At 36.9% G+C, this 21,996-nt stretch overlaps 1 protein-coding gene across 5 annotated transcripts; it reads left to right on the plus strand.

The window, feature by feature from the left end:
* Window positions 1–578: 578 nt before the first annotated feature.
* Window positions 579–17,690, plus strand: GPR143 (G protein-coupled receptor 143). Of its 5 annotated transcripts, none has more exons than XM_088144942.1 (9): window positions 664–1,667; window positions 5,041–5,150; window positions 7,853–7,947; window positions 8,364–8,456; window positions 9,974–10,083; window positions 10,268–10,376; window positions 11,467–11,584; window positions 13,507–13,802; window positions 14,555–17,689. In XM_088144942.1, the coding sequence occupies exons 1-9, from the start codon at window positions 1,424–1,426 to the stop codon at window positions 14,643–14,645; spliced, it is 1,266 nt and encodes a 421-aa protein (XP_088001068.1). In that variant the 5' UTR covers window positions 664–1,423; the 3' UTR covers window positions 14,646–17,689. The 5 variants fall into 5 exon arrangements, 4 of the variants coding, with proteins under 4 accessions (XP_088001070.1, XP_088001068.1, XP_088001069.1 ...); XM_088144943.1 differs by having other exon boundaries at window positions 669–1,667; window positions 13,507–13,834; window positions 14,555–14,709; XR_003085308.2 differs by having other exon boundaries at window positions 671–1,667; window positions 13,507–13,860; window positions 14,555–14,712.
* The last annotated feature ends 4,306 nt before the right edge of the window (window positions 17,691–21,996 follow it).

Below are 21,996 nucleotides of genomic sequence, written 5' to 3' on the forward strand. Positions count from 1 at the left end.
ACAACAATCCTTGATTGGATACTTGACCTTAAAAGACCCAGAAAACACCCAAATAAATGCTGGACAGATAACTTGACTCAATTCAAAGGTGTTAACTGGAAACACCTTGCAACTTGCAGTCAGCTGGAGAGGCCTTAATCCTATAGTGGACTGATTTGGGCTGATAATGATCATAATACTAATTTACTTAGAAATAAGTCTTATCAGCTGAATTGGACTTCGGTATGTATGACTGAATGTACCGTTAAGATGAAAATCAAAATGGACATGAACAGAGTGAGAAATTACATTAAAAAGAAATGCCCAAATGCTGGGGAAACTTCTGCCCTTTAGTTCTTTCTTTTAAAAAAAGAGACAACTCTCTGGTCTACTAACCTGAGTCTAGTGCAGTGTTTTTAAAACTTAGCAACTTTAAAATGTGTAGACTTCAACTCTCAGAATTCTGGGAGTTGAAGTCCACACTTCTTAAAGTTGCCAAGTTTTAAAAACACTGGTCAGGTGTAAAAAAGGGTTACTGAACCTGGGCTGCAAAAGTCCAGCAGACACCACTAGACAGCTGCAGCAATACAGAAAACTCTATATCACTGCCATCATCTAGCAGTCATCTGGATTTCTGAGCCCAGATGTGGTATGGTAGTCCAAAGGTAATTCAAGATGCACTGGATCCATGCCTTACTTTCTCTTCCTTCTACTTCATCATCTTCTCAGAGACGCAATAACATCTTTGAGCAGTAATTAGTGGGCATGGGGGTCCGATGATCTCACCGCTCAGGCCTCTGAAGTTTTTCAGGAGTGCCGGCACAGCTACCCGCCGGCGTGGGAAAAGCTGTTTTAGGGCAGTCAGGAGTTCAGGAAACAAATCTCAGAGCGGTAACAGAACCACGTGCAGGGAGGAGGATTTATGCCCCAGCAAGTCATGCTAAGAAAACACATAGGCACAATTGATGAGAAACGGTAATCCTCTGTCCCCAATTTACAAAACGCGGAGGTTGACCCTATGCAGGGAGTCCTTTTCAGACTGCGCCTTTTCAGAACTCGGAAGAGCTGCTCCTTTTCTCTGGCGCGCCGCGCCCCAAGAGGGCTCCGATCCACCCGCTCCAGCGAGAAGCCAATTCGGTTTGAGTGAAGCCCTGCCAACGCCTCGAAGCAAGGGGAATGAAAGACACGCGGTTCGCCCCCCCGCTCTCCCCCCGCGTCTCGCTGCCCTAGTAGGATTTCCGCCTGGCGGGAAGAAAAAAGAAAACGGAGCCGGGAACGCCAGTCGGGGGCTTTAGCCGCCACTTCGCCACATGATCCGGCCGCCGCGTGACCCCCATCTCTAAGCCGAAGGAGGAATTCTGTACAAAGGAAAGGCTGCTCGGAGCGGGAGAAAGTGCGCGGCCCTGCGTCCCACCCCGACCTGCCAGTCTCGCCCAAACTTTCCATGGCCTCTCCGAGGCTGGAAACCTTCTGTTGCCCCAATCGGGACGTCGCCACGGAGCTTGTGGTGTCTTTCCAGCCGGAGGTGTTTTGCGGAGTCTGCCTTGGCAGCGCCTCCACCGGCGCCCTCCTGAGCGCCCTGCAGCTCTTCCCGAAGAAGGGCCGAGGCTCCCGGACGGTTTCCAGGGCTTCCTCCTCCGCCACCATCCTCCTCCTCATCTCCGCCTGTGACATGCTGGGCTCTGTGGGTAAGGTTTGGGGGACCCCGCCTAAAAGCAGAGAGAGAGAGAGATTCCTCGTTCTAGGATAGTCTAATGTGAGATTGAGGTGATGGAGAAACGATAAGCAACTTTGACAATACACATCTGGAAAGCAATAGGGCTTCGCTAGCATCGCAGCCTGGTTTCTTTTTGAAGTAAGCCCAATGATTTCAAGTGGATTTACTGGTAGGTCAGGAGGCATGGAATTTCAGATGTTTAAGAGTCCCATTTCTGTTCATTAACTTCAGTGTTTCTAGAGAGAATGAAAAGGCTTATTATGACATTTCATAAGGACTGAGCAAGCCAGGTTGTCTACAGAGTTACATGAATGGGAAAAATGTAAGAAGTGTTGTTGTTCTGCTAGCAGTTGGGCTAATGGAACTAGTACAGCAAACAACACTTAGAATATGAAATTTTAATACAGAATGTATGTTATCCTAGGATAACAATACCAGTAAATTAACTCCTCTGTCATAGACAAAGTAAAATAATAGGCAAATAAGGGCAACAAGATCTGGTACAGCATGTTGAAATTTACTCCTGGACTTTCTAAAATGCAGCAAACCATCATTTGTCAGTCCAAAACAAGGGATGGTTTGTGGTTTGTACCTGTGACTTGAATTGCAATTGCTGTTGCTGTCAGTTCAATTTAGCATTATATGAAAACCCAGCTGTTCTGTTGGGAAGTTGATTTTTCTACTTGAATGTAAGCATTCTTGATCCCCTTCCCACATACTTAATACTCGGGGCCCATAAATTGATAAGTCTGAAGCCAAACAGAAGAGCCTCCAATGACCAGAATTGTTCTTAAACTTGCTGTTCTAAATGACCATAGAAATATCTTTATGATAGGAATTACTTTTTAATCCATATGCAGTTTAGACTTGGTGTGTGCTAACAGAAATTCAAAATTTTTAAAGATAAATTAATACTTAGAGGAAATAAGCAGTGAATGTTAGTTATTCCCCAATTTAACCCATAATCTACAATGAAAGACTGATTAATCTGTTAAAAGTGACTCAGATGGAATATGAAGGAAATTGAATCTGCTGCTTCATATCTGTTTTCAAACATGATGTTTAGATTTAGATTTTGCTGTATTGGTATTTGTAATACAGTTTTTTAAAAATTCCCATTGAACAAACTCTCTTTTCCCCTATGTGTCATGAAAGGGAGGAAACAAAGCAGAATGGGCTCCAAAAAGAGAAAGAAAGAGAGCTCAATGACGTATTTCCTTTCACTGCCACATTTGCTCTGAAGGATTTGACTAAAACTGTTTTAATCCCTTACATGTCTCAGTTGATGAATGAAACCCATCCTTTCAGCTCTAGGCATTCACATGATGGTGGTGACAGTTTGCAAGCTGGATCTGCAGGCAAGCATATGGTTTACTGGCCCTTCTCTCACAACGCAGCCATAGAAGACAAGCCCTTAATCCAGTCAGTCTCTAACCAGTCACATCTCCTTGCCAGTGATTCTTGCGACATGCAATCTTAGTTACCAACTGTGTCAAAAGTCACGGAGAATGCAGACCATTCACCCTTCTTTCAAGAAAATGACTAGGATTCTGCAAGGCTTTGAGTTTGGAGGACTGACAGGAGCTCCTTACGTGGTGATCCTTTCTTTATTGGCCAGGCAGACAGCTGTGGACCAGAAAGATGAAAGGAGAAGTGTATGTATGTGAGAGGCAGTAAACTTGTAATACTTCTAACCCTGATTCATACCAAAATGTACAGCTTCTACTGTACTTGCTCTGACTGCCTTTTGGTGCTGTTATTCTTCTGTCCAGCAACCTCTTTTCCCCAGTTTGCGCTGCCTGCATCTTTTCTCTTCCCAACACAGCCATAGAAAACAAGTTGCCAGAGGGATCACCGACCCTTTGACTGTCAGGCCAGGGCCTTTACCAAACTACCACTTAAGGAGGAAAACACACTCACCTTGTAATAAAAAACAGAGCTTTAATGAAAGATAAAAGCAATAGCAAAGGGGATGGGTGTCCTCAACCCCTTCTAGCCCCATAGGGGATATAAGATTAGGGAGGAGAAAAAGCAGATAAAAAGAACATATCCCAATCTCTCAGGGCACATCCCTGTCATCCACAGTGTAGCTTACCTGGGAAACAAGCCTTAGAAAACAGAGCAGCAGAATCAAATCCTTGTCCATCATCTACCCTTCTTCTAGACAGCTGCTGCTTGCAATGTTATTGGCTATCTGTATTTGAAGAAAGAAAAGGGAGGGAGAGCAGGCACTGAAATAAACAGCAACAACAAAAATGTTTGGAATACATGCTTTAGAAAATGATTTTGCCTCTCAAGGATACCTGAAAGCAGAAACCAGACATAAAAGGATGTTAGAAAGACTTGCAACATAGATGGAATATAACAATATTTCTAAAAATGGGGAATTCTCCTTGGAGAGATTCAAAATAATTCAGTAAAAGTCTAAAATAGAATAGCCTCAAGTTATAAAAGGTAAAAACAAGTCTGTACCTTATTCTGTCTTTGCAGGAGTCTGTTTTCACTTTTATTTTCATTCATATATGCTATGTTTTAAGAATGTTCATGTTCCATGGAGATAACTTTTCCTGGGCTAATTATAGTCACATTCATGTTTTTGATACCTGAGTTCAACAAACTCATACCATGATTTTATATATATGTATATATATAAATAATCTGTTTTCTTGTATCTATAATGTGATATTTCTTTTGTTTGAATTTGAGACATGTGGAATATATTTGAATGTTTTCAGAACATGATTGTAAAACCGTTATAGGGCTATGCAGCATTTTGGATCTGAAGGCAAAGATGTGCATGGGGTATGAATATAGCAGCTGCCTGCGACTCCTTAAAGCAGACACAACTTTTTCTGGAACTGTGCAGTAGCTGGAGGGGGCAACTGTGCAACCCCAGGAGAGGGGGGGGGGAGGGTGCTTTTACAAGGTGTAGACAGTTCTTGTGTTTGAACCGTGGGGCCTCTGAGGCATCTTTTTGTCTTCGGATCCAAAGTACTATGTAGCCCCATCCCATTGAGATTTACATCTGGTGTGATTTGCTGGATATAAGTGTTTGCATACAATTAGTCAGCAAGGAGGTTGACCCAGAGGGTGGGGTAGGAGATGGTTTGGGGGCTCTTGCTTAGGATGTGGTATTCATGAAACGGCCTACCATTCCCTCTTAGGAGTAAATTACTCTTTCATTTGCCTAGAAGATTAACACAGTTATTACACCATCATAGAAAGCTGAAGGAAATCTTTATTTTTCTTTTTAATACTCTTGGAAGTAACTAGTATAAAAAAAATGAATATAAAACTGGCCAGAGTCATAGCTTATTAACATGGATTTATTCTCTTCCTTACAGGTATAATCTTCAGATCTATTGTCTGGTTAGGGTTCCCAGACTTTGTGGCAAATATATCTTTAGTGAATCAAACTGATATATGGCCTGCTACGTTCTGTATAGGAAGTGCGGTAGGTATAAATGAAATAAATAAATGAAACTGAATTGCTGCTAGGTTGTACGGATATCTTCCTCCTTTGAAAAGGTCAGGATAGCATGCATGGATGTGCTCTCATTCTTTTTAACCCAGTGGAATATTGGAAAGAAATTATCTAAAGATACAGGGATTCTGCCTGTCTGTTTACACGGGGAAAGGACAGGATCACATTTGGTATGGGGGCAGAAGCAGATTAAAGAAATATCAAGCTTAGAAATGGGCCTGATAAGGCCATTGGCTGTAGAGAAAAAGTAGTGTTGTAGTGTGTGCTGTATGCAAACTAAAATGGACATTACCCACAGTAACGTTGCAACTTACATTCCTGTATCCCTGTTGGGCAGTGTTGGTGACTGCTCCATTCTCAGCCTTCCTCCGGTCTGGTCATGTGATCCCAAACAGAGCATATGTGGCCTGGTCCGTTTAGACTTCCAAGTGCACACACACACATACAAACATATGGCCACTGCTGGTAAAAGGATTATAAAGAATTCCAGAAGACATGCCTCGTGCTTTTATTACCTGTTTTATATTGGCCATCTTGTAAAATGGTTCAGAGTTTGAGCTTTATAGCAGAATGGAATGAGTATGTAAGATCTCATGAACTATTCATATTTTTTAATGCTAATTTACGTGCAAAAGGGTGCATGAGGCGAATCCATATATGGCACATCTATATATGGATAAAAATGTTAGTGCAATCTTCCTCTATTTAATATCCAGCACTTGTTCAGGAGTCCCATAACCACGGCTACAGTATCTGGGGATGATGAATATTGTAGATTCCACCGTGTCTTGGATAAGGTAACAGAAGGATGTATTATACTGCCAATTCCTATAGACAAAAGAACAGGGAATAGAGAAGCATTCTTTTCAGATATTGTAATGGCATGTGGAAATCACCTTGGGAGGCAGGAGAAAGAGCCATAGCCTAGACAACAGTCTGTTACACAAGTGGAGGGGGTGGGGAAAGTATCTCAGGAGGGACCCTCCCTAGTTTTTGGAAGAGTAAAAGTAAGGGATGGGAGGAGTACTTTCGGTTCTGTTAATGTATCCTTACAATAAAGATAGAATTAGTACTGTACTTATGGTTGTGCTTCTTGTCTGGGCTATTGCAAAGGGCTAATGAATATGTTTATTTTATAATAAATCAGATAAAGAAGTAATGTTAGACTGGTTCAATAGAAAGCTCTTTACTTCTCCAACCACATTCAGAACTGATCAGTAACCATTTCCTGAAGGTATGGACTTTCTCCCAGTACAGCTTCTAAATATTCTGAACCAAAGTTCTACAGTATTTCGCAATATGAGCCTTTAGATCTTTTCAGAATGGTTTTGCCCCTGAAGGCCAAATCCAGTCAGATTAAATTCCAGCTGATAGGTTATAGGATTTGGTAAATACCCTTTATACTAGTTCTCATGCAGATTTTTTTTTTTTTTTTTTTTGCTAATAATAACAATGTTGTGACTTTTGCAAAAATAGGATTTTTATATAAATAAAAAAGGTGATAGTCAAAAGCATCAAATCCTATGCCCATTTATTAAGTAATAATCATCATGAATGTACTTAACTTTTATTCTTCATTTAATTCTCTGTTAATTTTTGCAGCAGTTTTGCTTTCAATAACTTTTTTTTTAAAGCTGAATAATGAAAATTAATTTCATTTTTTTCTTTGAGAAAAAAAGTTTGACTTTCAGTGTTGGCTTTCCACAGGTAAACTATATAGTCACCTTTGGCAATAACGACTAAAAAATATAAGACAAAAGTAAGTTAAGTAAAAATAAAGAATTAAAGGAAGCAGAAGTCAGACTGAAATAAAAGTTTCAGACCAGTATATGGGGGGAAATGTGCAGTGAAAACCCAACTCCTATGAACAAGAATGCTAGACTTATAAATACCGTTGAGAACTGAGAAATGATCTAAAGCAAAACATGTTAATTATGTACACATAAATGCCATAGAATTTAGTCTGATTGAAAAGTGCATATTCAAATTTCCATCAGATTTTCATGAGCAATATGTGCAACCAAGTTTAAAATGTGATTTAATAATTTTGCCATGGAGTACAGTCACTAGTCCTGTGTAACCAAGATTATGAGAACCACTCTTGGCTTGCTTTAGTTGGAGTTCTCACAAGTATGCAGTGCTTAAATAACTTTTTAATATCTTGCTATACTTTTTATTTTGGGCTAAAAAGAGAGAATTCTGTAGTCAAATACACTGTATATTTGAATAATGTAGGATTTTTGGTTTGATTCTAAAAAATCACAGATTCCAAGAACCTGCCTGCATCTCTTTAAAGCAGCTGTGTGTTTTCCTACACTCACATGGCTGTTGATGACATCAGTGACATAATTCTGGGAAAAATACAGATATTTTAAAGAGCTGCAGAATGGTGCTACATTCATGCTCTGGCATGCTCTAAAGCACTTTTACCAAATTACTTCTGAAGCTCTGAACAAACCTATGATATACAGTATATCTGCATTTAAGAACAACATGGTAGTCATGAGTACTATACATAGAGATCATGTGACCCTGTTAACTTTGGTGTTCTGTTCTATGTAGTATACTGAATACAGCTGGACATAACATTTCAAACTTAAAAGTAACAATATTTCAATAATCCTGATGTCCTGCGTTCCTATGACACACAGGATTTTCTGTTTGTTTCTCAGATGTGGATCCAACTTTTGTACAGTGCTGTCTTTTGGTGGCTGTTTTGCTATGCTGTGGATTCGTACTTGGTAGTTAGAAGATCAGCAGGAGTGAGGTATCACAAATAACATCGCATATGAAAAATGGGATATTTTCAGGATGACCCAGATTTTCATGGTTATGTGCACATTTATTTGCTTTATTTTCATGGATGAATAACTTTTTGGATAATGGCTTGCCTAATAACTAATATATCTCCTTTCTACTTAATATTCTCTATCAAAATTCAGTTGGCTTTTATTCTGCTTAGGTTTGCTGCAGAATGTATATTTTCATGCTGGTATTTTCCAGTTGTTATATTGTATTGCTTTGAGAGAGGTAAACTGAAACTCTTTTCAAAAGCTTATCGTTGTATTCTTTTTCTCCATCAGTTCAACTTGCCTTGTCATTAAATGAGAGGAACTCATGTAATTTTTGAGGTAGACAAGAAGCAATATTCACATCTTGTTTTTCTGTGAAATGTCATTCCAGCACTATTGTGTTATACCATATGATGACATGGGGCTTGGCAATTTTGCTGTGCGTGGAGGGAGTTGCTATGCTCTACTATCCTTCAGTTTCTAGGTAAGCCTAACATTGCCTGAATTTTAAGCATTTCAATGATTTGTTTAAATCAAAGGACACCAAAGGATATTGGTTATGCCCATATTTATTAAAAGAAGGGGAATCTAACTATTTGAAAGGCAGCTTCACCGCCATGGTATACAATTAATTTCTGACCATGTTATGTTGCTCAGTCTGAAGGAGATACTTTTCTGAAGTGTGGAACTTGTCAGTGTCTCATGACAGCATGGGAACATGCATCGTGGAGAAAAAAATAAAAAAATATATACATGTCAAAAGTAATTAAAAGACCTGACTTAATATTTACTCGAATAAGTCTTAGAGTCTAATGAAATGTTTTAAGGAAAACGCTGCAGTGAAAGCTCTATTCATAATATAGTGCTAATGTGGACATTGACAAGATCCAGTTTAGGAGGACATGAATGTGTGTTAATGTTTGGATCTTCCTTCCCACTGCTAGTTTTTTTTTATTTAACTGCAAATGACCATTCTTCCAGAGAATTTTAATTCCACAAAAGTACTCTAGTATTTGGAGGTCTGTGGGAGATGGGGAGTTGTTAAACCAGTGAGAAGTTAAATTTGTAGGACAGAATTATTGTATGTGGAGTAAGTAATGTCCTTTTCATTTGGTTTTTTTTCTGCCAGTGTTCTCAAGTTCTCAGTTATTTCATCAAATGGGCCATGTAACTGACAACCTAAGCTGTCTTTATATAACCAATTAACCCATTAAGAAACACATTGCTATAGAATTGTGACTGACCCTAAGTCTAATTTCAGTTCATAACTGTAACAGAAATGATCTATTCTTTTTCCATCAGCTTGCTGTGTGATGAGAAAGGAGGACATGAGAGAGAAATGAGGGAGGTGAAATAGGAGGGAAGGGTATAAGAAAGAGAGAATGAGTGACCTCACCAGTTTTGGACGTTGTCTTGCTCGTCTCTTCTGCATAATGTATGCAAAAAGGTGCAACCTTCAGCTTTAGTTTTTAAATATTGTTAGCTACAGTTTGCCTGCCACTGACCACATTTAGAGACATTTTATGTGAATGACACAAACTCATTTACTTCCCCAAAATCAAGTTATGGAACCATTTCTTTCTTAACCACATAGAACATTAGGATATGTTCATACTTAGCCTTTTTTGTGTCAATTCAGTTAGTGTTGATTTCTTGCATTAGGCCATTTTTCAAATGCATGTCAGTCCCTTTTCCTATTTTTATATAAATTGAATTAATTAAGTGGATTCTTGAAGGCTTCCATCTTCATGGCATCTATCAACATAACCATCTTAGTTTCAAAAACAGGCTGTCCATCACTATACTATCTCTGAATGTTCATACAAATACGGTTCTCTGTCTAACCAGCGTCTGGATGCTGTTGTGTTGGAGAAGCCTATTCAAGGTATTCCTAGTCACACTGTAAGCAAACCACAAGAAACCTTCCTTGATTAAGCAGGGAGCTTTCTCAGCTTGGGGACAAATAAATCAGAATTATAATCTGTTCTCCCTGTTTTTCAGTTGTGAAAATGGATTGGAGCATGCAATTCCTCATTATGTCACCACGTATGTTCCATTGGTGCTCGTTTTGGTGGCAAACCCAATTCTTTTCAGTAGAACTGTGACTGCTGGTAAGATTCCAAATGGCAATTGGATTTTTAATAGGGAAAATGAAGATTAACAGAGCAATTCTAGGAAAGTGGGAGGCAGATCTGTGGTGTATTGAATTCAAAACTTGGCAGGCTTGCTCCAGCCTGGCAGGATCAACTTTTTAATTTAATAATATATTGAACATACTTCATCTCTGCTTCTCAGTTGCATCTTTACTGAAGGGAAGGCAAGGAATCTACACAGAAAATGAAAGACGGCTGGGGACAGAGATTAAAAATCGCTTTTTCAAAATTATGCTGATTATCTTTATTTGGTAAGATTAAAAAAAATCTTAAGGAAAACTTCAAAAGCAGGCAAATCCATATGTTGGTTTTGTAGCTGAAGTATGCGTGTTTTCTTGATAGGCAAGTTTAATGTAATTTTAATGTAGTATTATTCCTTAGTCTGTATTGTAACTCAAAACTATTTTTTAATGTTGCCTTTGACAACAATATTTTACTTCTCATATACAACAGCACAGCTTGGTATGAACACTAAGAAGTAAAAAAAAAATCAATTCATTTTATAACTGTAGAGTTAACATGTTATTATTTGATCATTTTTCTTTGCTTCTGTCTCTTTGAAGGAATTCTAACAATCAATCAATCAGCTTTATTGATTAGTCTTACAACCATATCAACCCGGAGGAGAAACATCAGCAAAAGCAAAACAAATATCTAATACACAAAATCCATGATAGGTTAAAATATAGAATAATAAAATGAGATAGCACTGAGTTTAAAAATAGTTATGTATCACTAATATCATAAGCCAGATTCATGTGAGACCGTCCCCCCTACGTGATACTCCAATCTGTTCTATATATCGGGCTCTCAACTGAGCTGCCTTATCCACAAACTTGGCAGTCCTACTCACAATAAAGATATTTGTGCCCAAGAGAAAATAGGATAATCTGTATTTAGAGTCCCAATGGACTGTTCTTTCCAACAGAGGGGACAGATGATTAAGCCTGAGTGAGTCATAAAGTTTGCAGTCGAACAAAACATGGCCAATATCTTCTATAGCTGGGTCCCCACAGAGACATAGCCTCTCATCATAAGGGACACAGTGGAAACGACCATATTTGACCATGGAGTCCAGTAATTCGAACCTAGCTCTAGTATAGACCCTTCTCAGGTTTTGATTTAGACTCATCGATAGATATTTTTCGGAATTAAAGGTAAGTTTGTTCTTCGAGGAATTCTAACAAAATAATTACTTGTACTCTTCCATTAGTCTTTATTTTCACTGAAATGAAAAGATTAACATTGGTAGAAAGGTTGTTTTGATTCTGCTTTGAAAATATCAAATAAGCATAAAGCCATTTGTCTTGTTTTTATCCATACCTTTTACACCCATAAAAGCTGGTCATCAAATATCATGAATGAGGGCCTTCTGTTCTACCTGGAAATGCAGCCAGATATCAGTGGAAACTCCTTGAAAAATGTCAGAACTGCTGCACTGATCACTTGGATGATAATGGTACGGGCTATTCTAGCACACTGGTCATTGGGAAAGCTGCCAGTGTATTTCAGGCCTCCTTTTGTCCATATGGAAGTGTTAAGTAAATTGACTGGGTTCACACTTCATACATAACTATGGCTTGATTAACAGTAACTTACTGAACAATCTGTGATTGCTGAGTTTGTATAACATCATTAAGCCAATCTATATGATGGCTTTGGATGTCATATGAGTCCAGCCATGAATAAATGTATTAAGATTCATTTAATTAAAAGTTTATTAAGGAGGCTAAGGGGAAAACATGTTCTAAACTATTTTAAAAACTTTACATATAGACAGTGGTGCTTAAAAGTTTGTGAACCCTTTGAATTTTCAATATTTCTGCATAAATATAACTAAAATGTGAATTTTAGTTCTCTGTTTTCCTAAAACTAGATAAAGAGAACCCAGCTAAACAAATGATTCAAAAACATTATACTTGTTCATTTATTGAATAAAATGATCCAGAGCTACATATTTGTGTGTGGCAAAAGCATCTAAACGTATCTTTTGGGTCATATTTTTGCAGAAATAATGAAAATTCAAAAGGGTTCACAAACTTTTAAGCACCACTGTAGCTGTAATAATGTATTGATACCAGTTGAGTCATAGCAAACCTGGATCCTAATCATTTATTTGCCAGTTTCCCTTTTTTTTCTCCTACACTGTAGCAACTGTGCACCAAGTTTGTTCTTCCTGTCATCTGCCTCCTACTCCCACTCTTTCCTCTCTGACAATAGACCTTCTATGACTTTGCTAGTATGTTATCTCTAAGTGCTTTCTGTGCCATTTATTTCCTCCTGGGTGATTCCTCTTCCACATTCCTTGGTTCTCTCCCTTTTTTTATTTGCTTTTATAGCTGGAATCAGTCATGACTGTTTTTTTCTATTCTTCACTTCCCTTCCTTAGCAAGGATTTTACTTTGCTGGAAATCTTATTCCTACCTCAATGTTACTTTACTCCTTCTGCCTTCCTACTTGCCAGCAACTCTATCAAAAATGTTAAGAATTGCCTTGTTAGACATGACCAAAAAGTCCTGTATGCTGTTCCTGTATTAGATTGTTAGATGCCTGTGTGAATCTCACGAGGGAGTGAGTAGAATTTGTAATTTACATGTATGGCTTGATATACATGTAGTCAAATGCAGTGATGGCCTATTTCAAGATTGGTAGGGAAGAGAGACTCAAAGGGCAGTTTGTTTCCCTTCCACAGTTAGAATTTAACATACTGGCCTGATGGAACTTACATCATTTTGGGGGGTGGGGCTCATACTTGTATTCATAAATGTTATAATTTATTTTTCAATATTAAAAAGATCCTAAAAAGGGAACTGTTACCATAAAATCAAAACACAAGTCAATAAAATACTTGAAGTATTATGTTTAAAAACCATAAACAACGGCCATTACTAAGTAAAATCAGAGTGGGCTGGAGCACCTATTTAACTACATGGTGGGCAGACGGATACATCTTAAGATGGCATCAATCAGATCTAAAAGAGAAAGTACTTCCTCAGCCAGATCGATTTGTTCAAATGATTTATCTCAAGTCACCACACAACAAATTTCTGGTGACACCTTGAAGGATGCATCCCTACTCTATCTTGAGTGATAGGCAGGAACATAAGGAAGCTAGCATTCATTAAAATATATTTTATTCCTGCATTTTGTTGTTTGCATTTTTATAGTGGATGGTCTGTATGCTATTGGGCTGATTCTTTATTCTGAAATAAGAGATAATAAAAATAAAATTAATAAATTATTTAAATTAATGTAATAAAAATAATAAAAATTAATTTAATAAAATAATTAAAAGCTAGGCTGCTTTATTGTCAAAGTCCTCAGCGAAAAGTGTAATAGTTTGCACTTGGCCCTCAAATAACTTCCTTCCTTCCTTCCTAGGGAGTGCTGAACCCCATGCAAGGCTTTCTTTTCACCTTGGCTTTTTATGGATGGACTGGCTGGAATCTGGACTTTCAGTGGCAGAAGAGCCAGATTCCATGGGACTCTCTGTCCACGTCAACTGCTGCTGCAAATGGCTATGCCTTGCCAAGTGGAAACTCTGTGAACTTCCATGACTCAAAGAAGACACCAGCAATGCCCAGCCATCAGACAGATGAAACTTTAAGTATACTATCTGAAGGAAATTTAGGCACCAACAATGGATTAATTAAGAACTCTCCTGTCTATCAAGGCTGGTAAACTTCAGGATTCATCCACACATTCACTGGCAAGATTTGATCTGCTTTAAATACTGTTAGTTTATTTATTCAGTTACCAGGCCAGTGCAGAAAATTGAATGGATACATGAGTACATGATCCAGGCCTTGAAGAAATGTTTCACTTAATATTTATACCAGTCCATACATCCTTTTTTAAATTGGACTTTTCGTTCATTTGTTAAAAAAAATCAAAGAAAATATAAATGGCTGTTGAGGCAAAGATAATACCAATAAATTCTGAGCGTGACAGAATGACCTATCAGTAACTTCTTTAACATACTTCATTTTATGTCTTCTGTAACTTACATTGCCAGTAAAAAACAATTTTACATAATAAAATATATTATGGAATCTTATAATTCTAATGATTTGCCTTCTTCAAGGCCTGGTTTAAGAATGCGGTTTAAAGACGACCCATAGTTAAGAACGAAGCCTATTGTAGAGTAATTCGAGTTAAGTACACAATGGTTTGAGTTCATTACACAATACAACTTAATACTGTTCCAGCTTATGCACAAATTCAACTTAAGGACAGTCCTTGGGAACGGAACGCGTTCTTAAACTGGAGACTACTGATAATTGAAAATTAAACATGTCACTGTATTATAGTATATAATATACCAAGTATTACATCACTTACTTTTACTGTTTCCTTTTCTTGTTTGCTTGCTTTTGTCCCACAATCTTTGTCACAGCTGCTTCTCTCTCTTCTTCTCTTTCTTTCCTAGCATGCAGGAATGTGTTTATGCTGGAAATTCCATCACTGCTCTGATGATGCTGACTTCTTTATTCGGCCTACCTTCAAGCCAGCAGCTATAGCCAAAGCACGTGCTGGTTAAGATTGAGTTCTGCATTCTGTTTCTGCACTGACCAATTAAACAGTTGTGAAAGTTGTCTTTTGGAGTGGGGGGTGGGTGGGTTGCTTTGTATTGTGTTAATCATTCCTGCATCTTGCTAGCTACAAATCCTATTGTGATGGAGTGATTTCTGTTAAGGTACTACATAAAAAAGACATGAACCCCTAATGCAAGATGTAGTGATACAAATTACGCAGTTTCATGGAAGATAACTATGGCATCCAGAATAGCAATCTCCAATATCTAGATTTAACATACGCCTTAATGATTTATGCATCGTTGTTAGCCGTAATTTCCTGTTCTATGAAACCAAACCATAGATTTTGTTCAACAAATAATAGTTAAAGGAAATTATAGCTTAGCATATTTATAAACTATCAAATTAATTTTTGACCTGTATTCATATTTTATTGCTTACATAATACACAATTTTTATAAAGAGTTCTCTAGTTAACTTTTGCCTACACATTCTGTCAATTTAAATCCAGTTCGTTTCTAGTTAAATCTAGACAGTAGGAGGCTGTGAGTTCTAGTCCTGCCTTAGGCATGAAAGCTGGCTGGGTGACTTGAGTTGGGCCAGTCTCTCTCTCTCAGCCCAACTCACCTCACAGGATTGTTGTTGTGAGGAAAATAGCAAGAGGAAGGACTGTTAGGAATGTTCACTGCCTTGAGTTTTTTATAAAAATAATAAAGGCAGGATTAAAAAAACCTTTAAAAAAAAATCAGTCTCATATATTGTTGATGTATTATCTTCTGTGTAGAAAATATAAAATCCTGTGCATTGTTATGACTGAGCCCAGTGGCTGCTTTTGTCTTAAAAGCACAATTTATCAGCCTAGAATACCTATAAGCTAGTTTAAAATTGCACTCTTTGTTACGACATATGGAAATACTATGGTAGAACAAATGATTCATCATCTTTATTGCAGGAAGAAAAGGATGGGAGTGTGTCATATTAAAGGGATACTGCATATGCATTGATGCTTGTGACACAGAACGCAAAGCAAGGTGCCATAACAGTGATAGATCTCATGTAGGCCCAAAATGCCACCTCTGACTTTTGTAGTTAAATTGATCTAATACAGCAGGAATACAACAAAAAGACATGTCAGAATCTTGACAGGAGACATAACTGTACTGTAATAGTTATGGTCTGCTTAATATGTATCAAGTACTTTGCTGATAATCCTCTTATTCAATATTTGTCATTAACATTTAGATTATAACATTGTATATGTTCAAAGCATTAGAAATCTGTTTTGATCATTCTCCCCAGGACAACATCCGACTGTTTTAAATAAGAAGTTCTAGTCTCTAACTAGATCAGGGATATATTAGAATATAGTTATGGAGGCAAGAGTCTGACTTGTAGGTGGTGGGGTTGTGGGGAGGAAACCTTGAGAAGGAACTACCTGGCCTATCAGCTATTTGACAACCAAATGAACAATGAAAGACCTAATATTTAAATAAGCAGAGAAACCAAAAGGTGCAAAGACAGTGCACACACACATCACAAACTATTTGTTTCTAGACTTGACATGAGTGTAATATCTGGGGATGGTGAAACAGGAAAAGGGGTAACCTTTTGACTCCAATTTTCTTACGTTGATTCTGATTCTGGCACTACTACTGTGACCCTGTGTGTAATATTATAAAGTGATTTGATAAACCTTAAAGCAACAGCAGAGTTTTAGAAATTCTTTATGAGTTACCACCATTTAAACACTAAAGTTTACTACAGCAGCCTTTCCCAACCTTCTGGTACTTTCAACTCTCATAAACCTTAAAGTGGCATACTGTAGTCCAAAACTTAAGAAAATTACTATCAGGCTGGGAAATCTGGTCTAACAGGTGGAACAACCTAACCAAAACAAGTATTGAAGTAATATTTCCTAGTATTGAAAGCTAATCTGAAATTTATAAAGGCTGATTTTTAAAGAATTAGGAAACAATTCTGGGTAACAGAGTCTTTGGGGGCGGGGGGCATTACAGGCTTGGATATACCGTATAAGGCACACATCTATAATTAAACATCCAGTTTAATGTTTACCAGATGTCCAGGTTGAGTTGGAGTTTTCAGATTTATCAAAGCTCTCTGCATTAGGAAAAAGAACAAGTATTATGTATCAGCTGTCAAAATGGATATTGTGTTCAGGTTCCCCCTCCCTGCACCCAAGAAAATCAATTGAACAGATATGGTAATAATTGCTTGTTAAACCAAAGCAAGTTTCCATCTGATCTATTAGACCTGGACTTAAGATGCCAAACAGGAGGTTATTCATATAATTAATTCATTTAATTATTAATGCAATAATGCACAGTTATACTGTAACTGTAGAGAGGAAAGGAATTAGAGTTCTTATAATCTTAGATAACAGTTCTCACTCTGGGATCAAGAACTGAAGGTTTGTTTCACTGACTTTTTAGATAGTATTTTAAAAATCATTAAAAAGCTACTTGCTGTAATCTTATTCTATTTCTATCATAAAAGATGGGGTCAATTCAACAGTCAGCAGGGGGGGGGGACATTCAAAATGGTTGAGAAAATGTGTAGAATTTAACTTATTAGCATGGCAAAGAAAACAGTACATTAACATCTATGTTTTGTCTGTTTGTTTTTAATTAAGGAATACTTTCAGGCCTGACAGTTCAAGTAAATTTAGTATTTTAATGAAAAATAAAAGAAGCCTGAATTGTCACATAATTTAAACTCAAAGGCTTTAGCCTCTTTTATTTGTTGTTGTTGTTGTTTTAAAGAGACTTGGAGAGGGAGGGAAAGACAAACTATGCAACTTTGATGACTGAGAGTCATATTTCCAACTCCAAATAGCATTGTAGCTGCTTTCAGCTGTTTTCCCATCAGTATTATGAAATTGAGTTTTTCCACTGCGGTTTTTCCATCTATGCTAGGAGATGGAAAATGAGGCAAGGCACCAAAGTTTTGGGTTTTCAACATCTCAACTATTATTGTGACTTTGTAAATTTGTATAATAAAATTCCTCCTATAATAAGTTTAATGTGCACCTATGCTATATAGTTTTCTCCCTTAAAAAAACCAACAGAGACATGAGTATTCTACATTTCTCTGAACTTAAAGATCTCTCTTATTAGTTTTGCTAGGTACTGATTCTATTACAGTTGAACTCTGCATTTCAAGTAGAATCCATGAATTGGTTTTATACTAAATAATGAGCTCAAAACCTTTAAAATGACCTTTGGAAAGTGGCTTGTTAATCTTCATCTACTGAAATGTTGATTGCCTGTGAGTCTTCCTGCAACCTTTGGGCAGAAAATATAGGCTGTGCATGCTTTGAAAATAATATTTTGGATCTCAAACAAGCGCAACACTTCTTGGCTATTCGTTTAAAGCAATGATTCTCAACCTTTTTGAAGCTGCCGCCCTCCTAAGGAGTGGAAAATTTTTCAACGCCACCCTTTGGGGGGGGGGGGAGTTACTGAATTATAAAAGGCAAAAATTTTAAGTAATTTTTTTCAGTAGACTTACACACCAAATTTGTTCGATTTAACTCAATACTTTTGCCCTGGAAGGTAATTGCATTCCTTTTATTAAAATTAAAATGACTAATGCAAAAAAAATGAAGCGAACGAAAAGCAACTGAAGAAACACGGGTCAAATCAAACATTCATATTGAAAGGACGCTCAATGCACGCACTGCGATTAATCGCGCGGGAAGACAGCTGACGCATGCGCTGTGCTGGTTGGGATCGGAGAAGAATCGTAGTGTCGAGTTCTTCAAGGTCATCCTACCTAGAATACAAATTCGTCTCACCATTCTTAGAAGTGTGTGAGGGCAACCGTCGCGTAAGTTTGTTTTATTGCTGGTACAAATGGTGTAAACCAGATAATCGATTTAATAAATTTTTTGGGGAGTTTTAAAATTAAGTTCAAATGCCAAAACATGCTCATCGCCCCTCTACTGCCCAAAACATGCCCACCGCCCCACCGCCCAAAACAAGTTCACCGCCCCTCAGCATCCTTCCACCGCCCCCCGGGGGGCGGTATCGCCCCCGTTGAGAACCAATGGTTTAAAGCATCCTGACTTTTCTCAGGCTTCTGTACAAACCTGAAAAAGAGATGCCACAATTTAAAGAAATCCACTCTTTAAAGTTAATGGACTCTTCAAGTAGCTGCATCTTTTTTTCAGCCTGTAAAAACTCAGGCTGTGTTAATGAACAACAGAGAGATATTGAAGTAACACATAGACTGAAATATTTCTTTCAAATAATTTTCAAAGCATATCCAGCCCTGTAAACACTTCCTTATTTTACTCTTTTGACTGCACTGATCACAACTTGCTGTTCTTTGCTTTATTCTAATTATGAGGGATAAACCACCACTCCCCCAGATTCACAGAACAAAGTTGTTTTTGGTTCAAAGTGCATTCTTTTCTTTTTTCTTTTCCACACTCTAATTGTGCTGGGCAAGGTGCTTAAAAAAATTCTAAACACAATGCTAGCCAAGATCTAATTAGAACAAGTAAAAAAATGACCAGAAGCACAATCCTGCCACATACCAATGCTTTTTGTGATTTCTTAAGTAAAAAAAGTTTACTTTTGCTTATGGGATATTCATAAAATATCTTACCTTCAAAAAGAATTACCCATTATCTGGAGACTACAAATATACATAGTACTTGATGACTAATAAATCAAAAAATGGTCTGCTTACATTGGCGGCTATTTCTGAGGAAACACCATAGTACAGTAGTAGCTTTCCTTTCATCATTATAAACACTACTATTAAAGATTGTAAGTTCCATTGATAAATTTTCACATAATTCAACAGTAATTTTAGCTATACAGTTCTAATAAGTAATATTTTTCCTTTTGGAACAAAAAAGACATCTTGAGAACTATTTCTCAACTGCTTTGATCACACATGCAAGAATGGGATTTGATAGCTGATCCAGAATTTAAGAATCCAGACCTAAAAAAAACCCCAGTAAAACTACTCTGTAAGTTTCTAGTCTTCTACTCTGAAAAAATGAGCAGGTAGATAGTGTCTCATGAAATCTCAGAAGTATGCCTGTTTATATGTAATATATTACTGTACTTAAAGGATTTCTAATAACTAAGATGTAAGATGTTTCCACATCCAGCACAAACAGAATTACACATTTTTTCAACATGAGACCTTAGTAATATTAAAATCATAAGAACCAAAGACAAAAAGAAAATGCCAATAGCATAGAAAGAATGAATAACTCACACGGAATTGTTCTAATATCAAAATATAGCAATTTATTCAAGACACTGAATATGATCTCTTTAATTTCTTCTTGGAACAAATGAATTACAACACACAGGGTGATTTGTTGAAAGAAAGTGAGTGTGGTTTTTTGTGTGTGTGTGTATAAGAGGGGACAGGGTATAGAGAGAAAATGGGCAAGGGGAGATGCTTGAACAGAATCTGTGAAATGCTGAAATGAGAACCAAGCCTGGCTTCAAGTCTGACACAGACAATAAAACTTCAGAAGCCAGAATTTAGACTGTCAGAGAATGGCCAAAAGTACAATTTGGAAAGGAAGGAAAGAAGGAAGAAAAAGAAAAAAAGAAAAGAAAGCTGTTAAAATGAAAACAACAAAGTGCACATCACTCAGGTCCAAAATTACAGTTTTAAAATAAAAAATAAAAATGCAATCTCTTATGTATTAAGAACAAATCTTTGTGGAATCCTAGGAATATCAGGCATTGTGATTCCCCATACAGGAACCCCTGTTTACCATATTAAAGATGTAGTATCCTGTCAGTTCAAATGTATCTCAATTAAGTCTGAATCCAAATAGAATGTTCAGAATTCTGTCCCAGAACTGGTTATGGAAAAGATGGAATAATGCAATAATTATTGTAGTAATATTATGATAGCTGCTTGTTGATTTGAAGCCAAATTTAAATTATTGTCTTAAACAGTGAAGTTATGCATGTCTACTTAGAAGTGAGTTCCATTGAGTTTAATGCACTCAAGCTTAGTATCTTGTGGTGGAATACTATTTGAAAAAAATAATGCTGAAATATCTGCTCTACCTGTCAAACCTGTCTCTAGCATAATTTGTAAATAAATATGGCTAACAAACAATAGTATTTCTATATACAAATGTTAAGATTAATTCTTTCATAATTTCAAATAGAAGTCAAAACTATACTTAAAAGCAGAATCATGGTACACCAATGATAATATTTTTCCTTTAAAAAGTCATGATTTTTAAAGAAAAAATTAATGAAATGTATGTTTTGAAGTCTATAATTCTGAAATTATGTTTTAGTATTCTATCAAGTCATAATATCTGCTAATGAGTTTATGCCATGGAATATTTCCCCACTTGCATAACATGATTAATTTAAAGAATCTTTTTAAAATAAGCACCTGCAAACAGTTATTTAGCAAACTGCTTTTCATGAAGATTAAAAGGATACTGCATCTTTAAATAGGGATTCATCTGAATTGTTCTTTTAAAGATGGAACACAATCCAATCAACATCTGGTAGATATTTTAAGTTTCCAAAATTGTGTTTAACATAAAAATACTACAACTTTTATTTCTTATTCCAAAAATACACTGGGCTCTTTCTTTTTTTAAAAAGTAATCTTTCTCCTGTAAAAAGCTTTCCCGGCACCTAAAGCACTTAATACACAATTTATTGAAAGTGCCCTTCAGATTTTAAGATCTGAAGCATGGAAACATTTAAAGAAGTAGCAGAATCAGAGGGTAAAGAGAAGAGAAAAGACGGGGGGTGGGGAAGAGAAGAAAAAGAAAAGGAAAATAGAAGCAGTTACTAATGATGCCCATCTGCCTGCTGCATTAACTCTAGGCACAAATGGAAAGGACAAGCAAAAAAAGTTGGTGAAGAGAAGAAAAAGAAAGAGAGAGAGAGAGAGAGAGAGAAAGAAAGAAAGAAAGAAAGAAAGAAAGAAAGAAAGAAAGAAAGAAAGAAAGAAAGAAAGAAAGAAAGAAAGAAAAAGAAAGATGGAAAGAAAGATGGAAAGAAAGAAAGACGGAAAGACAGACAGACGTTCAGTTTGAACCTATGCCTGTTATCCTCAAGGCTGTAACATTCCAGCTGATAAGAAAAAAAAATCACTGAACAAATAACAGTAGTCTAGAAAATAGAAAGTGTTGGGATTACAAATTTGAGTGTATCATCAATACAAACTGGTTTTGAATGTCCTTTGGGAGAGCAATTGTAGTGTCCGAACTAGAAAGAAAAACAATGCAATACCACATGGAGGAGATTTTTTTTTCCCATTTTGGTTTATCAAAGCATTTTGCTTCATAGGTTTTGTTTTCCTTTTA

This window comes from Python bivittatus, unplaced genomic scaffold (assembly GCF_059951505.1).
Source record: "Python bivittatus isolate LINGU-HERP-01145 unplaced genomic scaffold, Pbiv_v1 ctg000350_np1212, whole genome shotgun sequence".
NCBI lineage: Eukaryota > Metazoa > Chordata > Lepidosauria > Squamata > Pythonidae > Python > Python bivittatus.